Raw genomic sequence first — 17,821 nt, forward strand, 5'->3', positions numbered from 1 at the left:
AACCATACCAAACGTAACACATAATACTCATTTATGTGTCCCAGATTTACATTTACTATGTTACGTCTAGTCTATGAGACCAGGCTGTGAGTGGCAGTCAAAATATGATTTGCACAAAAGTAGATAGACACCCCTTCAAATCAGTGGATTCGTCCATTTCAGCCACACCCGTAGCTGAAATGTGTCAGTAAAACATATAATTTTATACTGCATAGCACAAGTGATGTGTGGTTATGGAAACAAATCAGACTGACCATAAAAGGGTTTGGGGCTGGTCCCAAAAACATCTGTGGCTGAAGCTGTAGAAGCCCAGGCCTAATGACGCCACTGGTTTTCCACTGTCAACTTAGTGTATATAAACTTCTGGCACACTGGAATTGTGATTCAGTGAATTCTATGTGAAATATTCTGTCTGTAAACAATTGTTGGAAAAATGACATGTGTCATGCACAAAGTAGAAGTCCTAACCGACTTGCCATAACTATAGTTTGTTAACAAGAAATTAGTGGAATGGTTGAAAAACAACTTTTAATGACACCAACCTAAGTGTATGTAAGCTTCCGACTTCAACTGTATAATTAAATCAATTTCTAGCCTGGTTCTTGGAAGATGTAGTGTTGAAGAGTACAAATGACTAAAAAAAAGCACTCAATAACCGCGTTCCCATCCAGTGTATATGGGAGTAAAGCCATATCGTATAAAAATAAAATCATGACAGCTGTAATGAAACAGGAAGTTTCGGTACAATTGTATAAATGCCGACCGATAATTTATTTGTTCAACATGGTGGGATCTTTTTGTGTCGGTAAAGGAGGTAGAAACTACTATATGCGCAAATATTGATTTAATAACCATCATAATATTATTTCGCCACTACGGCAAATTTACTGTCCTACCTTCCTAATCTTACTTCATTTGCACATACTGTATATAGATTTTTTTCTATTGTATTATTGACTGTACGTTTGTTTATTCCATGTGTAACTGTGTTGTTGTTTGTGTCGCACTGCTTTATCTTGTCCAGGTCGCAGTTGAAATGAGAACTTGTTCTCAACTGATCTACCTGGTTAAATAAAGGTGAAAAAATAATAATCTAAGTAAATTGGAGTCATGCGATGATATGGTGTGTGGTCCTCCCACTACTGCTCGGGAAATAATGGAGTTTATTTAGGCTACACATGAAATAAGTTATAATGAACTTCATAGGGTAATGGACGTGCACGGTGATTAGTTTGATACACCTTTTCCATAAATATTGATGGTCTTTTTCTGATCGATGCTTAATTGCCATTTTGACAAATAAGTAATCTCATCATGTCGACTCACTAGCCTACCCGTACTGTATCTGTCAGCTGTTGGCCAGAGCGCACGTGCCAAGACCAGAGTAGGCATATTTGCTATTTTACGCAACAGTTTTTGTGACAAAACTATTCGTAGAGTTGAAAATGCATTGGATACACATTGAACTCTACATTTTTTTCTCTCCCGTTTATGAAAACGAAAAACTACATGTTGTGTGCACTACGTCATCACGTATTGATAAAAAACTGAAACAAGTCAATTTGGTGAAAATACACCACTGGTAGGAAAATGAACACATATCTTCATGCAGATTTTTGAATATTTACATGAAAATCTGTCGCCAATTGGATGGAAACCTAGATAATGCTAGCAAGGCTTTAGTGAGGACAGCACAAGTGGGTATGTTCCATGTTTAATTTCCAAATAACTGATGGCAAAAACAATGAAAATATTTACATACATTCGCATAAGCACTCATGGTCTCTGTACAAAGAAATATACATGCAAAAGTAAAGAAAATAATGTGAAATAAAACCCTTTAAAAATCATTATGTATTTAATGTATAAAACAGGATGAGATTGGGACAAAAAAAGGACAAGAAACAGAAAAAACAACCCAGTCCACATTTCCATATTTCAACATCCTTATACAACTTTACAAAACATGGATTAACAAATAAATTAAAGGACATGATATGGTATGGGAATGTACAGGTAACCTGACAATGGGCCACTCCCCCCCCCACTCCCAGAAGGAAATATTCCAGTTTTGCATGTTCCTATCAGATAAATCAACATACTTCCCTGGCAGCATGGGCTGGTCAATGGGCCTTTTCTCTTTCTCTCTCTGCCAGAAGGAAATTACCCAATTTAGCAAGTTCCTATCAGGTGACTCACTATACCAGTATACTATACCCAAATTGAACCAGGTTGTCTGTCACAACCCAATATTTGTATTGCAAAAAATAATAGCCAAAATAGAATCTGGAAAACTATTTTTGTTGCTATGTTGATAGTAGATGTTGCAATTATATGACAAGGGAACAACATTCCCACCTCTTTCATTGTCAACATTTTGCCCACATTCTTAATGAAGAATGTTAATAAACTCACTGGTTTGAGACCACAAAATCAACCAAATTAGCACGGCTAATAGCTTTATTGAAAATACTGTCATTGAAGAAAAATTTAAGATTAAATTATATTTTTTTATTTATTTCACTATCCTTTCTACACACTTTCTACCTGGTCATTTAAGTTCAGACTGGAGTATTTTTTCATTGTAAAAATTAATTTTTTTTTTTTTTACTCAGACACCCGTGACCCATTCAAAACCTGCACTATAATTCCCTAACAGCACACATAGCAACAACACATTTAATTATATGACAAATCTAACTGACTGTTTGGCCATATAGTGTTCTAATAAAACATTCCACTACCTTTTACCCCAAACTATTGCATCAACTCAAATCTGGTAACAAGACATTTGATTCAGAGATGATGCAGGGTCAGATTTTCCCAAAACCTAATGGTTAATGTCCAGATTGGGGCCAGGGTTAAACCACTAAATTACCCCCCATTCAACCCAAAGGAACAATGTCTGTAGACATCTATCATAAACACCAGAATCATTCATCAGTGTTGTGTTGTGTTTGTAAGCATGTTGTAGAGCAAGGCTCTCCAACCCTGTTCCCAGAGCTACCGTCCTGTAGGTTTTTGACTCCAACCCTGTTCCCAGAGCTACCGTCCTGTAGGTTTTCGACTCCAACCCTGTTCCCAGAGCTACCGTCCTGTAGGTTTTCGACTCCAACCCTGTACTCAGAGAGCTACCGTCCTGTAGGTTTTCGACCCCAATCCTAATATAGCGCACCGGATACTAATAATTAGCTGGTTATTAAGCTGGATCAGGTTAGTTGCAACTGGGGTTGGAGCAAAAACCTACAGGACAATAGCTCTCTGGGAACAGGGTTGGAGAGCCCTGTAGTAGGTTTAGTATGAGGTTAGACAGCAAGCTAGAGGCACCTATAGGTCAAATCATAGCTAGTTCCAACATAGGGCCCTGGTCTAAAGTGGGGCACTGGATGGGGAATAAGGTCCTATTTGAGATGCAGCCCAATTGTTTGACACAGCACACTTAATCATCTCAATCATGAGAAACAGCTGTAATAGGAGCTCTTTTTACATAAATAACTTCATATAAAATGAGTTTTGTATTCAGCTCATTAACACAATGGCATCCTATTCCATTTGTAATGCACCACTTTTGACCTGGGCCCTGGTAGGACTTTATTAAGGGAATAGGGTGCCATTTGGGATGCACTCGAGAACTCCCAATAAGACAAGCCCTCAGGAAGAGAGTGCCAAGTCCTGTTTTAACACTTGACACAGGTCACTTGTAGAAGCAGTAATCTGTGAGTGGACATGACCTATTTTTCAACAGTAGTCCAAAATGGTCTAGATTAAACAGGTAGGTGAAGTTCAGAAACCCCCTGCATTTCCAGAGATCCAAGCCAAAAGTGGAGATCGTTATTGCCGTGTAGACTGGCTAAAGTTACCGTAACACCAGAATCAAACCAGACCATAACTTCCAGTCAAACAAAGTGTAAACAAACCGTTTTAGGGTTCCATGGCGTAAAACATTAGAAATAAAGTGAAATGTCATTCATTAATAAAAATATCATTAAAACAATAGCGTAGGACAGGGAAGGTAATGCTGGGACAACTTTGGTATATCAGTAAACTACTATAGAAAAAGAAAAAGTGACAAATAAAAAATGATTCATTGATCTAGCCATAAGTGCCATGTAGAGGGTGACGGTTAGGTTACCTAGGAAGTGATAACCATAGGATTTGAATGTCCTATGGGGACACTCAAAATGGCCACCAGCACCCATTATGGCATCACTGACCTGAATGGGGATGTCCGTTCTACTCATTCTAATTCTATGGTGATGAGTTAAAACCCCAACAGGGTCATAGGTCAAATAATGAGGACTACTACCAGCGGAGCTTGCAGTACCAAGTACATGCTTTTATCTCTATTTATTACATGTATAACAGATGTCTTCATAAATAGTTGCATAAAATGTTAAAGCCGCAACATTGCACATGATAAGAATGGGGGAAACATAACATACATTGAGTGCATTTACAGTATTCTGTCTTCCTGCTCCTTTTCCTCATTCACTCTCCATCCGATTGACCATCTCTGCTGCCACTCAGGCTCAGTCGCCCAATTGGTGATCTACTACATTTCATTTGCAGGATTATTTAGTCCCAAGAATGTTCTCAAAAGCAGGCGGCCATTTTGAAACAGGAGGGACAGAAGGCAGTTAAGAGTCTATATACAAAGTAAGGCTTAATCATCTTAAATCTGCGCAACACCATTTTTGTTTTCTAGTAAAAGCAAAAACAAAACAAATCATTCTTTTCTGTTGTTGAGACTTTGCAGCAGTCAGCAGAATCTCTATCTTTACTTAGATTAAGGTTTCTTAGATTAAGTACATAAGCGCAGCAATTGGAAAACTCTGATTAGACATAAAACTATCTCAACAAAGTGGAGGAGCTCAGTCAATGGATGAGTCCTCTCCAGGCTGTAAAGTAGCGTAGCGACTTTCTACTGCTGAGCGTTTTTCTTCAATCTTCTTTTGAAATGTTAATTTTGAGTTTTTTTGTTGTTTTTTTCAAAAACTTTTTTGAAAAGTTGTGAACAATGTTCTCTCTCTTTATACATTGGTTCTTTAAGAAAGGGGGTGTCTCAAAAGTCTTTGAGTCACATATTGTAAAAGCACAAAAACAAAACGGCTCTCTCTTTCTCTGGCAACAAGAGGGAAGGGATGGTTGCTTTGTGCTAACACTAGCTTCCTTGACAACACTCTCTCCTCTGAAATCTCTGTTTGTTTGACTCTCAGTAAGATAGAGGACAAATATGTTACTCCATCGATTTGTCAGTATTTTTCTTGTTTTAGATTTTTTCTTCTTTCGAAAATCAGTTTTAGTGTAAACAAGCAAGCAGCAGTAGACTGGTGAGGACATTGTCATCCTTGTTTTGATTGGCTAAGAACTCAGTGTGTGTTCTCTCAGGGAATACTCTGATTGGCTAAGGACCTCTAGGCCTACAGGCCTCATGTTTTGATTGGTTGAAGGACCACAGGACTCTTTAAAACCACAACATATCTGAAAGAGGATGAGATCAGCAAATTTAATTTTTCCCCCCACCTTATTCTTTCTCTGAGATGCCCAGTCCCAAATCAACCCCTAGTCACTACCCCCTAGTCACCTCATATAGATCTGAAAGGATTTGGATAGGTCTAAGCAATATGGTTCTATCAATCCTGTCTCCACCTTGTCTTCTGAGAGGTTAGGTGGAAATAATATTGCTCATACCTATTAAATCTTCTTAGATCTACACAAGCAGCTAGTGGGAATGTAGCGAGGAGTCCGTTTGGGACTGGATGTCCTGTTCTCTCCTTCCTATTAGGGTGGTGGGAGGGGGCATCTCTCTCCCTCACTCAGGCCAGTGGCTGTAGCCGGCTGTGTAGTAAGCTCTGTACCCCTCCGATGGGCTTTGCGTCTGTCTGGTGCTTCCTCCTGTCTATGAACAGCACTAGGCGAGACGTGTCCAGACACCCACCTTCCACCCTACCCTGTCCCTGGACGTCTGCTAACTTGGCCTGGCCCTGGACCCAGGGCTCCTGCAGACATAGCCCAGCCGGAGGCCTCCTGGACGGGTCGGCCCTCAGCAGCAGGCAGACAAACTCCCGGGCCCCCTGGGTCACGCCCTTGAAGTAGTGGTGGGGGAAGCTGAAGTCTAGCTGACAGATGTTCAGGCACGTCTCCTCCACGCTCTCATCCAGGAAAGGAGAGGCCCCGCTCAGGAGGACGTACGTCACAACCCCCAGACTCCAGAGGTCAGAGGTCAGGGCGGCCGGCTCCCCCAGGACCAGCTCGGGGGAGGAAAACTCGGGGCTTCCCAGGAGAGGGTGGATGTAGTGGGCACTGTTGAGCTGGACGGCATCCCCGAAGTCAGTTAGTTTGACCACGGGCTGGCCGGACGAGGTGTGGGACACCAACAGGTTCTCAGGCTGGGGGAGAGGGGGGAAAGAGGGAGGAGAAGGAGGGAGAGCGATATGGGGGAGGGAGATGGAGTATAAATAGAAGGTTTAGAAAAGAGAGAGGTAGAGAGAAAGTGAGAGAAAACAGAGTGGAGATATGGGATAGTATAAATAGAAGTGAGAATGGAGAAATTAAAAGGATAGAGATAGGAAGAATGGAGATATGAAGGAGAGAAATAGAAAGGAGAGACAGAATTGAAAAGAAAGATGATGAATACAACAGTACAGTACCTTTAAGTCCAGATGGGCTATCCTACAGTTGTGTAGGTAATGTAAAGCTTCTAGGATGTTCCGTAGGTAGCTGGCCACTTTCTCCTCAGTCAGATTCCCCCAGCTGACTATGTAGTCCAGAAGACGACCCTGGTCAACCCTGTAGAGAGAAACACACACGCACACGGGTCAAGCAGATCTGTGAGAATGTTGAATGCTACTCTGTGTGTGTGTATTCACATCTCCAGGACCAATCTGTAACTGAAGAGGTCTAGGAGTGCATGTTGAGCGATTAACCAAAATGGAAATGGAGAAGAGACAGAAGAATCTGCGATGGAGAGGGATATAGAGCAGTTGCTTCGTGAGGTATCTCTACCTGAACACAATCTAGGTGATTGATAGTTGGTATTCAGCAGTCATAAAAGTATGCCTTATGTACTTTGTAGAACTCCTAAAATAGTGATTTTGTCAGACAGCAATGGCAGCAGCTCTACAGAGATGAGATGATGACTTGGAATGAAATAATAAAGTCATCAAATAAAACAAATGTAATATACACTGAGTGTACAAAACATTAAGAACACCTGCCCTTTCCATGGCATAGACTGACCAGGTGAAAAATATGATTCCTTATTGATGACACCTAAATCCACTTCAATCAGTATAGATGAAGGGGAGGAGACAGGTTAAATAAGGATTTAAGCCTTGAGACAATGGAGACATGGATTGTGTGTGTGTGCCATTCAGAGTGAATGGGCAAGACAAAATATTGAAGTGCCTTTGAATGGGATATGGTAGCAGGTACCAGGCGCACTGGTTTAAGTGTGTCAAGAATTGCAACGCTGCAAAATTTTCACACTCAACAGTTTCCCGTGTGTATCAAGAATGGTCCACCACCCAAAGGACATCTAGCCAAATTGACACAGCTGCAGGAAGCAATGGAGTCAACATGCACCGGCATTCCTGTGGAATGCTTTCGACACCTTGTAGAGTCCATACCGCGACGAATTGAGGCTGTTCTGAGGGCAAAATGGGGTGCAACTCAATATTAGGAAAGTGTTCCTACTGTGTTGTAAACTCAGTGTACACAACAGCTGAAATATTTCATTCAATTACAGTAATGTGAATATATTATGGTTAATAAGTGCTAAGCAGTAATGGGCAGGGCCTAATTGTTTTATTTTGTGTTGTTAAGAGAATTCAGTCCACAAAATGCATAGTGCATTTCATGTAAAAAAAAAATATATATATATATATATTGAAATCGAAACTTTTTTCTCATCGAACTGACCTCAAAAAGCACTAATCACTCAGCACTAGTGTGTGTGTGTGTGTGTGTGTGTGTGTGTAACTCACATCTCCAGGACCAGTACGTAGCTGCTGGGGGTCTCATACGTGTCCAGCAGTCTGACAAGGTGTGTGTGTTGTAGTCTCTGTAGCAGGCTGAGCTCCTGGGTCACCTGGTCTCTCTTCATCAGCTTCTTATTGACCAGCTTGACCGCCACCGTGCGTTTGCTCGACTTGTGGTCACAACGCTTGACCACAGAGAACCGGCCCCTGGGGCAAGGAGAAGAGGTTACGGTGGTCATCTTCAGGCTGATTCTTCATCATTATCATTGAAACGTCATTAACCCCTTAAGGTCGATGTCCCGGCCCGTAGTTATCAAATTAGCATAATATAAAAATGTGTTAGTTTAAGCTATAGATATGGCTTTGTTTTTTGCATTGGATGTGTCTCAATCCACCACATCCACCTATGCAACACTTTCACATTTGAGGTGCAAGATGACAGAGCTGGAGCGGTGTTTGTCAGACCATGAGACATACCGAAAATCGGTCTTCTCACAAAATAAAGGGTTAAATACACGTCAATAAAAAAGAACACATTTTTCCCGATCTTTCTTATATCTCTCAGACACTTCAGAACAAACTTCCTTTAGGTCTTTTGTTCCATGTAGTGAATCTGTTATTCAATGTGTTTATATGGGCTAACAGCAGTAAGGCCCAAAACATTTATTTTCATCAAATATATATACATTACAAGTCAAAAGTTTGGACACCTACTCATTCAAGGATTCTTCTTTATTTTTACTATTTTCTACAGTGTATAATAATAGTGAAGACGTCAAAACTATGAAATAACACATATGGAATCATGTAGTAACCAAAAAAAGTGTTAAACAAATCAAAATATATTTTATATTTGAGATTCTTCAAAGAACCCTTTTCTTTGATGACAGCTTTGCACACTCTTGGCATTCTCTCAACCAGCTTCACCTGGAATGCTTTTCCAACAGTCTTGAAGGAGTTCCCACATATGCTGAGCACTTGTTGGCTGCTTTTCCGTCCAACTCATCCCAAACCATCTCAACTGGGTTGAGGTCGGTTGATTGCGGAGGCCAGGTAATCTGATGCAGCACTCCATCACTCTCCTTCTTGATCAAACAGCCCTTACACAGCCGGGAGGTGTGTTTAGGGTCAGTGTCCTGTTGAAAAACAAATGATAGTCCCACTAAGCGCAAACCAGGAGGGATGTTGTATCGCTGCAGAATGCTGTGGTATCCATACTGGTTAAGTGTGCCTTAAATTCGAAATAAATCACGACAGTGTCACCAGCAAAGCACCATCACACCTGCTCCTCCATGCTTTACAGTTGGAACCACACATGTAGAGATCATCCGTAAACAAGGCGGTTGGAACCAAAAATCTCAAATGTGACTCATCAGAACAAAGGACAGATTTCCACCGGTCTAATGTCCATTGCTTGTGTTTTCTTGGCCTAAGCAAGTTTCCTTTTTTATTGGTGTCCTTTAGTAGTGGTTTCTTTGCAGCAATTCGACCATGAAGGTCTGATTCATGCAGTCTCCTCTGAACAGTTGATGTTGAGATGTGTCTGTTACTTGAACTCTGGATTTATTTGGGCTGCAATCTGAGGTGCAGTTAACTCTATCTAATGAACATATCCTCTGCAGCAGAGGTAACTCTGGGTCTTCCTTTCCTGTGGCGGTCCTCATGAGAGACAGTTTCATCATAGAGCTTGATGGTTTTTGTGAAGGCACTTGAAGAAACTTTCAACGTTCTTGAAATTTTACGCATCGACTGACCTTCATCTCTTAAAGTATACTGTCGATTTTCATTGCGTATTTGAGCTGTTCTTGCCATGGTAGCCTAGTGGTTCGAGCATTGGACTAGTAACCGGAAGGTTGCAAGTTCAAACCCCCGAGCTGACAAGGTACAAATCTGTCGTTCTGCCCCTGAACTGTTCCTAGGCCGTCAGTTATTAACTGACTTGCCTGGTTAAATAAAGGTAAAAAATAATAATAATAATATGGGCTTGGTCTTTTACTAAACTGGGCCATCTTCTGTTTGCCAACCCTAACTTGTAACAACACAAATAATTGGCTCAAAAATTCCACAAATTAACTTAACAAGGCACACCTGTTAATTGAAAAGCATTCCAAGTGACTACCTCATGAAGCTGGTTGAGAGAATGCCAAGAGTGTGCAAACCTGTCATCAAGGGAGAAGGTGGCTACTTTGCAGAAAAATACATAACACCTTTTTGGTTACAACATGATTCCATGTGTGTTATTTAATAGTTTTGATGTCTTCACTATTATTTTACAATGTAGAATATAATTTTAAAAAACGAGAAAAATATTGAATGAGTGTGTCCTAACTTTTGACTGTAGATTTTTTTTATACTTTAAAATTCTAAATCAGATACCAACATTATCCTTGCTATGACACCTTCTTAAAATGTTTTATATAGCTTAGCAGTACCCCTCCCCTCCCCTCCCCCAGCTTAGACAGGGTTTAGACTCTTTAGTTATGTACATGAGTACACACACACCTAGGGGTGTTAAGAACAGTGTGTACTGTACCTGCCCAGCTCTGCCACCTCAGTGTAGTGGGACTCAAAGTTTTCCTTCCAGCTCACCCTGACCCCATCATTGGACACAGCTACACACAAAAGGGGAATAGTACAGTTAGAAGAGCCGAGTCATTTTGACTCAATATGAATTAAAAATATCTCTGCCATTTTTAAAGTCATGCCCCCCTCCGTACTTGACTTTTCCTAAATATGCAAGTCATTTATCGTCACATTACATTTATTACTGCTTAATTGCTGTCCTGTGGCAGTATGTATGTACGTGTGTGTGGTCTTACCTAGCACTCTGAGGATGGCTGAAGATGTCACTGAGCCCAGGGCGTTAGCGGCGACGCAGGTGTAAACACCGTCGTCCACCGAAGACACACCTACTATCCTCAGTGTCGCCTCGCCCGTCTCACTGTCACACACACACACACACACACACACACACACACACACACACACACACACACACACACACACACACACACACACACACACACACACACACACACACACACACACACACACACACACACACACTTTAACAGCCAATAACCTTATTGTTTCACTGTCTCACAAACAAGTGATAACTCTGTGTAGTGCGTGTGTGTGTGTGTGTGTGTGTGCCTGTCACCGTGTGTATGTGTTCCTCTGTGTGTGTGTGTGTCACTCTCTCTGTGTGTACCTGTAAGCGATGCAGTGGTGTCCATTGTTGTTCAGGGTGGTCTGGTCAGGTCCCCTCCAAGTGACAGTAGCTTTGGGTCGGCCACACACCTTACACCTCAGAGTCACACTCTCCCCGTTGTCACACGTCACCTCACTCAGGGGGACCAGGAACTCTGGTTGAACTAAGGGTCAAAGGTAAAATTACATCACCACTGAGCAGCTGAGAGTGCCAGAGGTTGTGTCAAAGTGAGAGCATATAATTTATTTACATTCATTTGTTTGTTTTTAAATGTGTTTTTCTGTTCATTCTTTGATTATTATTTAATATTGTACAATAAAATGTATTGTTTGTATGTGGAAAATGGTCATGTACGCAAACAATATATGTAGATCTGTATATCAATTCTGTTATATTTTATTATCTTTATTGAGACTACACAATGAGAGACTTACCATCATAGATATAGTTGGGATTTAGAAGCTGAAAAAAACAGACAGCAAACGAAACATCAGACATCATAGAAGTAGATTTTGTGTCGTTCTGATATTCTTGGTTGGTTACTAGTAACATATCAACAATAGCACAGCCTAGCTCTCTGATGTGGTGAACATTCATCCGAGCCTATTGCTTATACCAATCCAAGCCTCTCCAAACCTACATACGTAGGCCTGCCTAGGCATCACGGGTAGGGCTAGTGGTTGTTAAGGACTGGACAAAAATGATTGATGATGATTTACCTTTACAGAAACCTTATTGGTTAGCCCATCTCTGGACTTCCTGTAACCGTTTTCCAGCTTGCTCTCTTTCTTTCCCTCCTCTTTCTTCTCAGACTTCTTGCGGATGCGCAGGGTGGTGTGCCAGGATGAGGACTTCCTGTTTACCCAAATAAGTACAAAAGTTGAAAGGTATATGATATACTACTAATCAATAACATATATGTCATCATACCACACAATTCCTAGTTTTAGGCTAACAACATTATGTGTGGTGTCACACTAAAATCCTTCCCACAGTCTCTTACTTGATGGTTCCGTCTGGGCAGTCGGGGATGATGGTGGAGGTGTGTCCCAGAACGTAGCCGGGGATCCAGCCCTCGGCGGCAGGGCCCTGTTCTGTAGCGGCCCGGAACACTAGGAACATGTTCTGTTGGTTAGAGGCCAAGATCTGGACCACCTCTCCCTGGGAAACACTGATCTCATCCTCCTTCAGGGCCACGTAGTCCTGGGTCACCAACATGGTCGACATACTACTGCTGCTGCTGCTTTCACTCTGTGGAGATGGGGGAGGGAGAGAGGGGGGAGTGGTGGAAGCATGTTGAATAACTTGCAAGAAACTCACTCCCTCACACACACTCACTCCCCCGCCCAACACACACACACGTAGATCAATCCCCTCATCAGTAACAAGCCAAACACACAGATTCTAACATGGCCCACCAACCTACACACACACACCTCACACTCACAACGAGGTTTAGGTAGAGAGGGAAGAGGACGGACAAAAAGCAGCAGAGTGAAGAGGAAAGAGATACTATTTGAGTAGAGCTTTAGATACTCCTCCATGTGGGAGCTGTGGTTAGCCATCCATTCACCAGTTTAACAGAATAACTTACACACCTCCGTGAGAGAGAGAAAGAAGAAAAAGAGATTGGCACCACTCCTCCTTCGGAGAACGAGTGAATACAATGGAGACGTACACACTCAGGTGGAGGTGTTGAAAAGAACTTTCAGTTTCAGGCACCTCGTCAGAAGCGTTGTTAGAGTTAAATAGAAATGCGAGTCGTTGTTAAAGACTGAAGTGTTATAAAAGCCTTGTTAAAAAAAGAGGAGAAAAAGTCTTCAGTAGAGTTTAGTAGAGTTGTATTAGAGCGTACAAAGTGGTGCAGCGTGGTTAGAGACAGTAACAAGAGACACGTAGTAGTAACAGTAGAGGACTACGAAGTAGTACAGTAGTAGTGGATTACTACTTGGAGTGCAGGTAAAGCTTGGTTAGAGAGGTGCGTTGTAGAGTAGTTTAGAGTTGTCAATTCGTTAGATGCGCAGTAGTAGTAGAAGAATACCACTAGTAGCAGTAGAACATGTAGTAGAACATGTAGTAGCAGTTTAGTAGAGCCATCTCCAGTGGGATGCAGCAGGACACAGGCAGACAGGACAGGTCTCCCGTAGTTGCTGGATTAGTCAACCAGGAGCAGGAGTAGCACTAGGCCGCACTGAAGCCTGGGCAGCGGGTACATCTCTTACCCCGTTGCTCTGGGTGGACTGCTCGCTGGTGGATGAGCACGTACTCATGCGGTCCGCCTCCTTGCTGTGGGTGGAGTGTCTGTGGGACCCTGTCGCGGACTGAGAGGAGGTCTGGGACGTGTTTTGGTTCTGCCTCCCCATGGTCTCTCCTGTCTCCCCTGGGAAGGTGAAGGAGCCGGGCCGACTGGCTGGAGAACCAGGCATGGAGCTCCAGAAGGAGCCAGAGCCAGACTTCAGGCCAGGGCTGGGAGGGGAGGCGGGAGGGCGTCTTTCCCAAAGGCGGGAGTTGCCAGGGGGGAGGCCATGGGGGAGACGGTGCCCGGGCGAGGCTTGCTGGGGGTGGACAGAAGCACGGGCCCAGAGAGAGAGGCCGCACTGGCCCGGGGAATAGGGGGGATGGGAGGGGGCTGGTCGGTTGAGGCCGAGAACGTGCGCTTGCCCTGGGGACTGCCCCCCTGGACCCTCACCCCATGCTGGGCCTCCCTCGTGTCCCTCACCCCCCTTGCTGGAGCCTGCGACCCCGGGTTCGCTGAGACGGCGTGAGGGAGCAAGGAATGAGGGGGGAGACGAGGGGAGGAGCCTGAATCACAAGTGAGCAAAACTGAGTGAAGGGAGGGAAACATCTTAACCAGGGAAATGTCAACACACACACACCCTCTGTAATACTGGGAAAGGTCATGCCTACCTGACATCTTGTTGGGGCCGTCTGGGTCTGCGGCCCCCGGGTGGTGTGGGTGTCGCAGGGGCTGGGGCAGGCGGGAGGGCTGAGGGATCCTGGAGGGCCTCCTGGAGGAGCCAGCTCCGCCCTGGGGACCACCTCCAACGAGGGGACTACCTACACCGAGGGGACCAGTGAGAGGCACACCCTGTAGACCTCCAACAGGGGTCACACTGGGCATGACGCTCCCCACTGACGGAGCGCCGCTGTTGGGTAGAGATGGTCCGTCGCTAGCCCCTACATGGATCCTCTGGTACTCTATAGGGGAGGTCAGAGCTGAAGAGAGAGAGTGAGAAAGAGAGGGATAGAGATTGAACAAAATATTAACCTTTGCAGTATTTATTTTGGCTACATCACAAACCACAACATTTCAAAATGGACTACTTTGGAATGAGTTACGCAAAGGGTTTATGTGAGTGCGTGTACCGTTGAGGAAGTTGCGTTGGCTCTCCAGTATCTGGCTGATCTGAAGGGTCCAGACCTGACGCACTCCCAGGTGGGAGGAGTGGAGGACGAAGGAGTCGACGCTGCTATTGGTCACCCGAGAGGTCAACATAAACTTACAGGGGTCACCGTCCACACTGTCCTCCAACCCCAGACAACCGATCTGGAGAGAGAGAGGAATGGAGGCAGAAAGAAAGAGTTTCAACACACCTTCATCAACACATTGAGGGATGGATACAGAAAGAAACACACCTTCATCAAGACATTGAGGGATGGATACAGAAAGAAACACACCTTCATCAACACATTGAGGGATGGATACAGAAAGAAACACACCTTCATCAACACATTGAGGGATGGATACAGAAAGAAACACACCTTCATCAACACATTGAGGGATGGATACAGAAGGAAACACACCTTCATCAACACATTGAGGGATGGATACAGAAAGAAACACACCTTCATCAACACATTGAGGGATGGATACAGAAAGAAACACACCTTCATCAAGACATTGAGGGATGGATACAGAAAGAAACACCTTCATCAACACATTGAGGGATGGATACAGAAAGAAACACACCTTCATCAAGACATTGAGGGATGAATACAGAAAGAAACACACCTTCATCAACACATTGAGGGATGGATACAGAAAGAAACACACCTTCATCAAGACATTGAGGGATGAATACAGCAGAAAAAAAATATTAAGGGAAAGAAAAGGAGAGAAACTGTGTTGTTGCTTGGAATTAAATACACATTTCCATAGGATCTATCAGACGATACCTTGATGCTGTTCTTGTATAGGAAGCCAGGCATGGAGAAGCCTCTCTTCTTGTCCAGTGGCTCGCTGAAGATGACAATCTGTTCAAAGAGGAAGACCCTTCTCTCCCTCATTCTCCCTCCTCCTCCCTCGGGGTCTGATACCATGAAGGTGTCCTGGAGCAGCAGACGACCCTGGGCCACAATCTTACCCTGGAGGGCGGAGGAAGGCGAAATAAAGAAAGAAAGTAGGAAACAAAAGTGAGTAGCAAAATGTAGGAAGAGGTGAAGAACGAAAACGATAAGAGGACAGAGGAGGAGAGCAGAGGAGAGCAGAGAGTAAGGAGAGAAAATAAGACCATGTGAAATTGGTGGGTTGATTGATCTATTCTTAAGTCTTTAAATGTTTGATATTCTGTTTTGTCGTGTAACTATTTAATATCAGGGTGATCTTACGTCAAATCCTTGGAGTCGTCCCACGTTCATCATATCGTTGCATCTCTTTGGTACGATGCACATGATCTCAACTCCTTTCTGTAGGCCACACACACACACACACACACACACACACACACACACACACACACACACACACACACACACACACACACACACACACACACACACACACACACACACACACACACACACACACACACACACACACACACACACACACACACAATGGGTTAAAAAAACACATGGTTAAGGAAATAAAATATAGTATAAAAATGTATAAAACAAAATGAAAAGACTGCAGGAAAGACAGTGTCCTCTCTTCCTCACCTCCAACTCCACTGAATCCAACCCTGCCTTTTTAGAAAATTTGAGGAAGTCCTACGAACAAAACCAGACAAAATGTATTTGATATTACCAAAAGGTGAAAGATAATGATTACCCAATGATAAGACAACATGTTAGAGTAAGGTAACAAACTGATTCGATACTGGGCCCCCTGGTACGGCTAAGAAATGGGTGTGATTTAGCATCATCTGCTGGACAACTAAGAACATGATAATGTACAGCACTTAGTTCCCTAACATTTACATTACATTATAGTCATTTAGCAGACTTACAATCATCACAAGACGATGATGAAAACACACACACACAGACCCACCCACTCGACCTACCTTGAGCAGTAGTTGGTACTTCATGATTCTCTGGACGGGTTTGATGAGGAGGTCAGTGATCTGGAGACGCTGACCGAGACGTTGTTTCAGGTCCTCGAAGTAGGTGTCGATGTACTCTGACACGATGTGTTCCGACTTGGGCTTGTTCTGACAGTACACTATGTACATGTGGAGCCTCCGCTCCTGAAGACCGAACACACACACACACACACACAGGGTTAGGATACTGTAGATATATACACTCACTCACTCACTCACTCACTCACTCACACAGCAACAGTCAATCACTCACATGTTTGACGAACAGCGTTCCAAGTCGGTCAGGGTCTTCCAGACACTTCTCTAACTCTCCCATGAAGAAACTACAGAGAGAAAGAGAGAGGGTTAGCAAGGCATATCCATTATATGTTGTGTGTGTGTGTGTGTGTGTGTGTGTATGTCATACTCTCTGTGCCAGTCGTAGATCTGGTGGATGTTTCCAAAGACTATCTTGTCTTTTCCCTTCATATCGTCTGGTACCCCTTCCTCCTTCATCCGAGTCATATAGCTCTGAAACACACACACACACACACACACACACACACACACACACACACACACACACACACACACACACACACACACACACACACACACACACACACACACACACACACACACACACACACACACACACGAACATCAATTAACTATAGGAAGAGGAAGTGAGGTCAGAGGGAGGGAGGAAGTAATGTGTTTGGACTCACCTCCACCACCAGGCCCAGGTCTCTGACGTAGTCTCTCTCTGTCTCCACCAGCTCCAACAACACATAACTACACAGAGAGAGAGACAGAGAGACAACGAGAGACAGAGAGAGAGGGTCAGTAACATGTCTTAAACAAGAGTGTCAAACGAATAACATTTGTTTCATTGTACAGTGTCCATATTAGGATAGCTTCAGTCAAATGCTGCTGAGACTAAGTTTGTCCTAATATGGACACTAACATTGAGCGAGAGAGAGTGAGTGACCGAAAGTGCTAGTGATCCATGTTGGAAACAAATGGAATTGCTTTAACACCTTATAACCAATACATCTATCAATCCAGTACATACTGTCGTCGCTTGAGGAAGCCAGTCTTGCGCTCTTCCATCTCATCGATGGGCGAGGAGGATGAGAGGAGGGAGTTGTCAGAGGGGTTGAAGGAGGGAGAGCTGCTGTCCCCGTGATCTACTGAGAGAGAGCTAGGCCTGTCCTCTAGAGCCTGGAGAGAGTGAGAGAAAGAGGGAGAGAGAAAGAGAGGAAGAAAGAAAGAGGTAGATTGTAAACGAGACAATGCCTCCCTGTATGTGTGTGTGTATGTGTGTG

General features: G+C 43.5%; 1 protein-coding gene across 1 annotated transcript in view; it reads right to left on the bottom strand.

Annotated features, from left to right (window-relative positions):
* Positions 1 to 1,702: 1,702 nt before the first annotated feature.
* Positions 1,703 to 17,821, bottom strand: part of LOC135551992 (triple functional domain protein-like) — a 117,383-nt gene continuing 101,264 nt past the window's right edge. Inside the window, 21 exon segments of the mRNA XM_064983324.1 lie at positions 1,703 to 6,389; positions 6,651 to 6,789; positions 7,986 to 8,186; positions 10,513 to 10,591; positions 10,799 to 10,920; positions 11,191 to 11,353; positions 11,625 to 11,652; positions 11,910 to 12,045; positions 12,194 to 12,441; positions 13,413 to 13,666; positions 13,669 to 13,992; positions 14,098 to 14,406; positions 14,557 to 14,737; positions 15,367 to 15,555; positions 15,799 to 15,876; positions 16,129 to 16,179; positions 16,476 to 16,658; positions 16,768 to 16,837; positions 16,921 to 17,024; positions 17,222 to 17,288; positions 17,569 to 17,717. Coding sequence (XP_064839396.1) covers positions 5,817 to 6,389; positions 6,651 to 6,789; positions 7,986 to 8,186; positions 10,513 to 10,591; positions 10,799 to 10,920; positions 11,191 to 11,353; positions 11,625 to 11,652; positions 11,910 to 12,045; positions 12,194 to 12,441; positions 13,413 to 13,666; positions 13,669 to 13,992; positions 14,098 to 14,406; positions 14,557 to 14,737; positions 15,367 to 15,555; positions 15,799 to 15,876; positions 16,129 to 16,179; positions 16,476 to 16,658; positions 16,768 to 16,837; positions 16,921 to 17,024; positions 17,222 to 17,288; positions 17,569 to 17,717 — 3,648 coding nt within the window. The 3' untranslated portion in view covers positions 1,703 to 5,816.

Source organism: Oncorhynchus masou, chromosome 13 (assembly GCF_036934945.1).
Source record: "Oncorhynchus masou masou isolate Uvic2021 chromosome 13, UVic_Omas_1.1, whole genome shotgun sequence".
In the NCBI taxonomy this organism is placed as follows: Eukaryota; Metazoa; Chordata; class Actinopteri; order Salmoniformes; family Salmonidae; genus Oncorhynchus; species Oncorhynchus masou.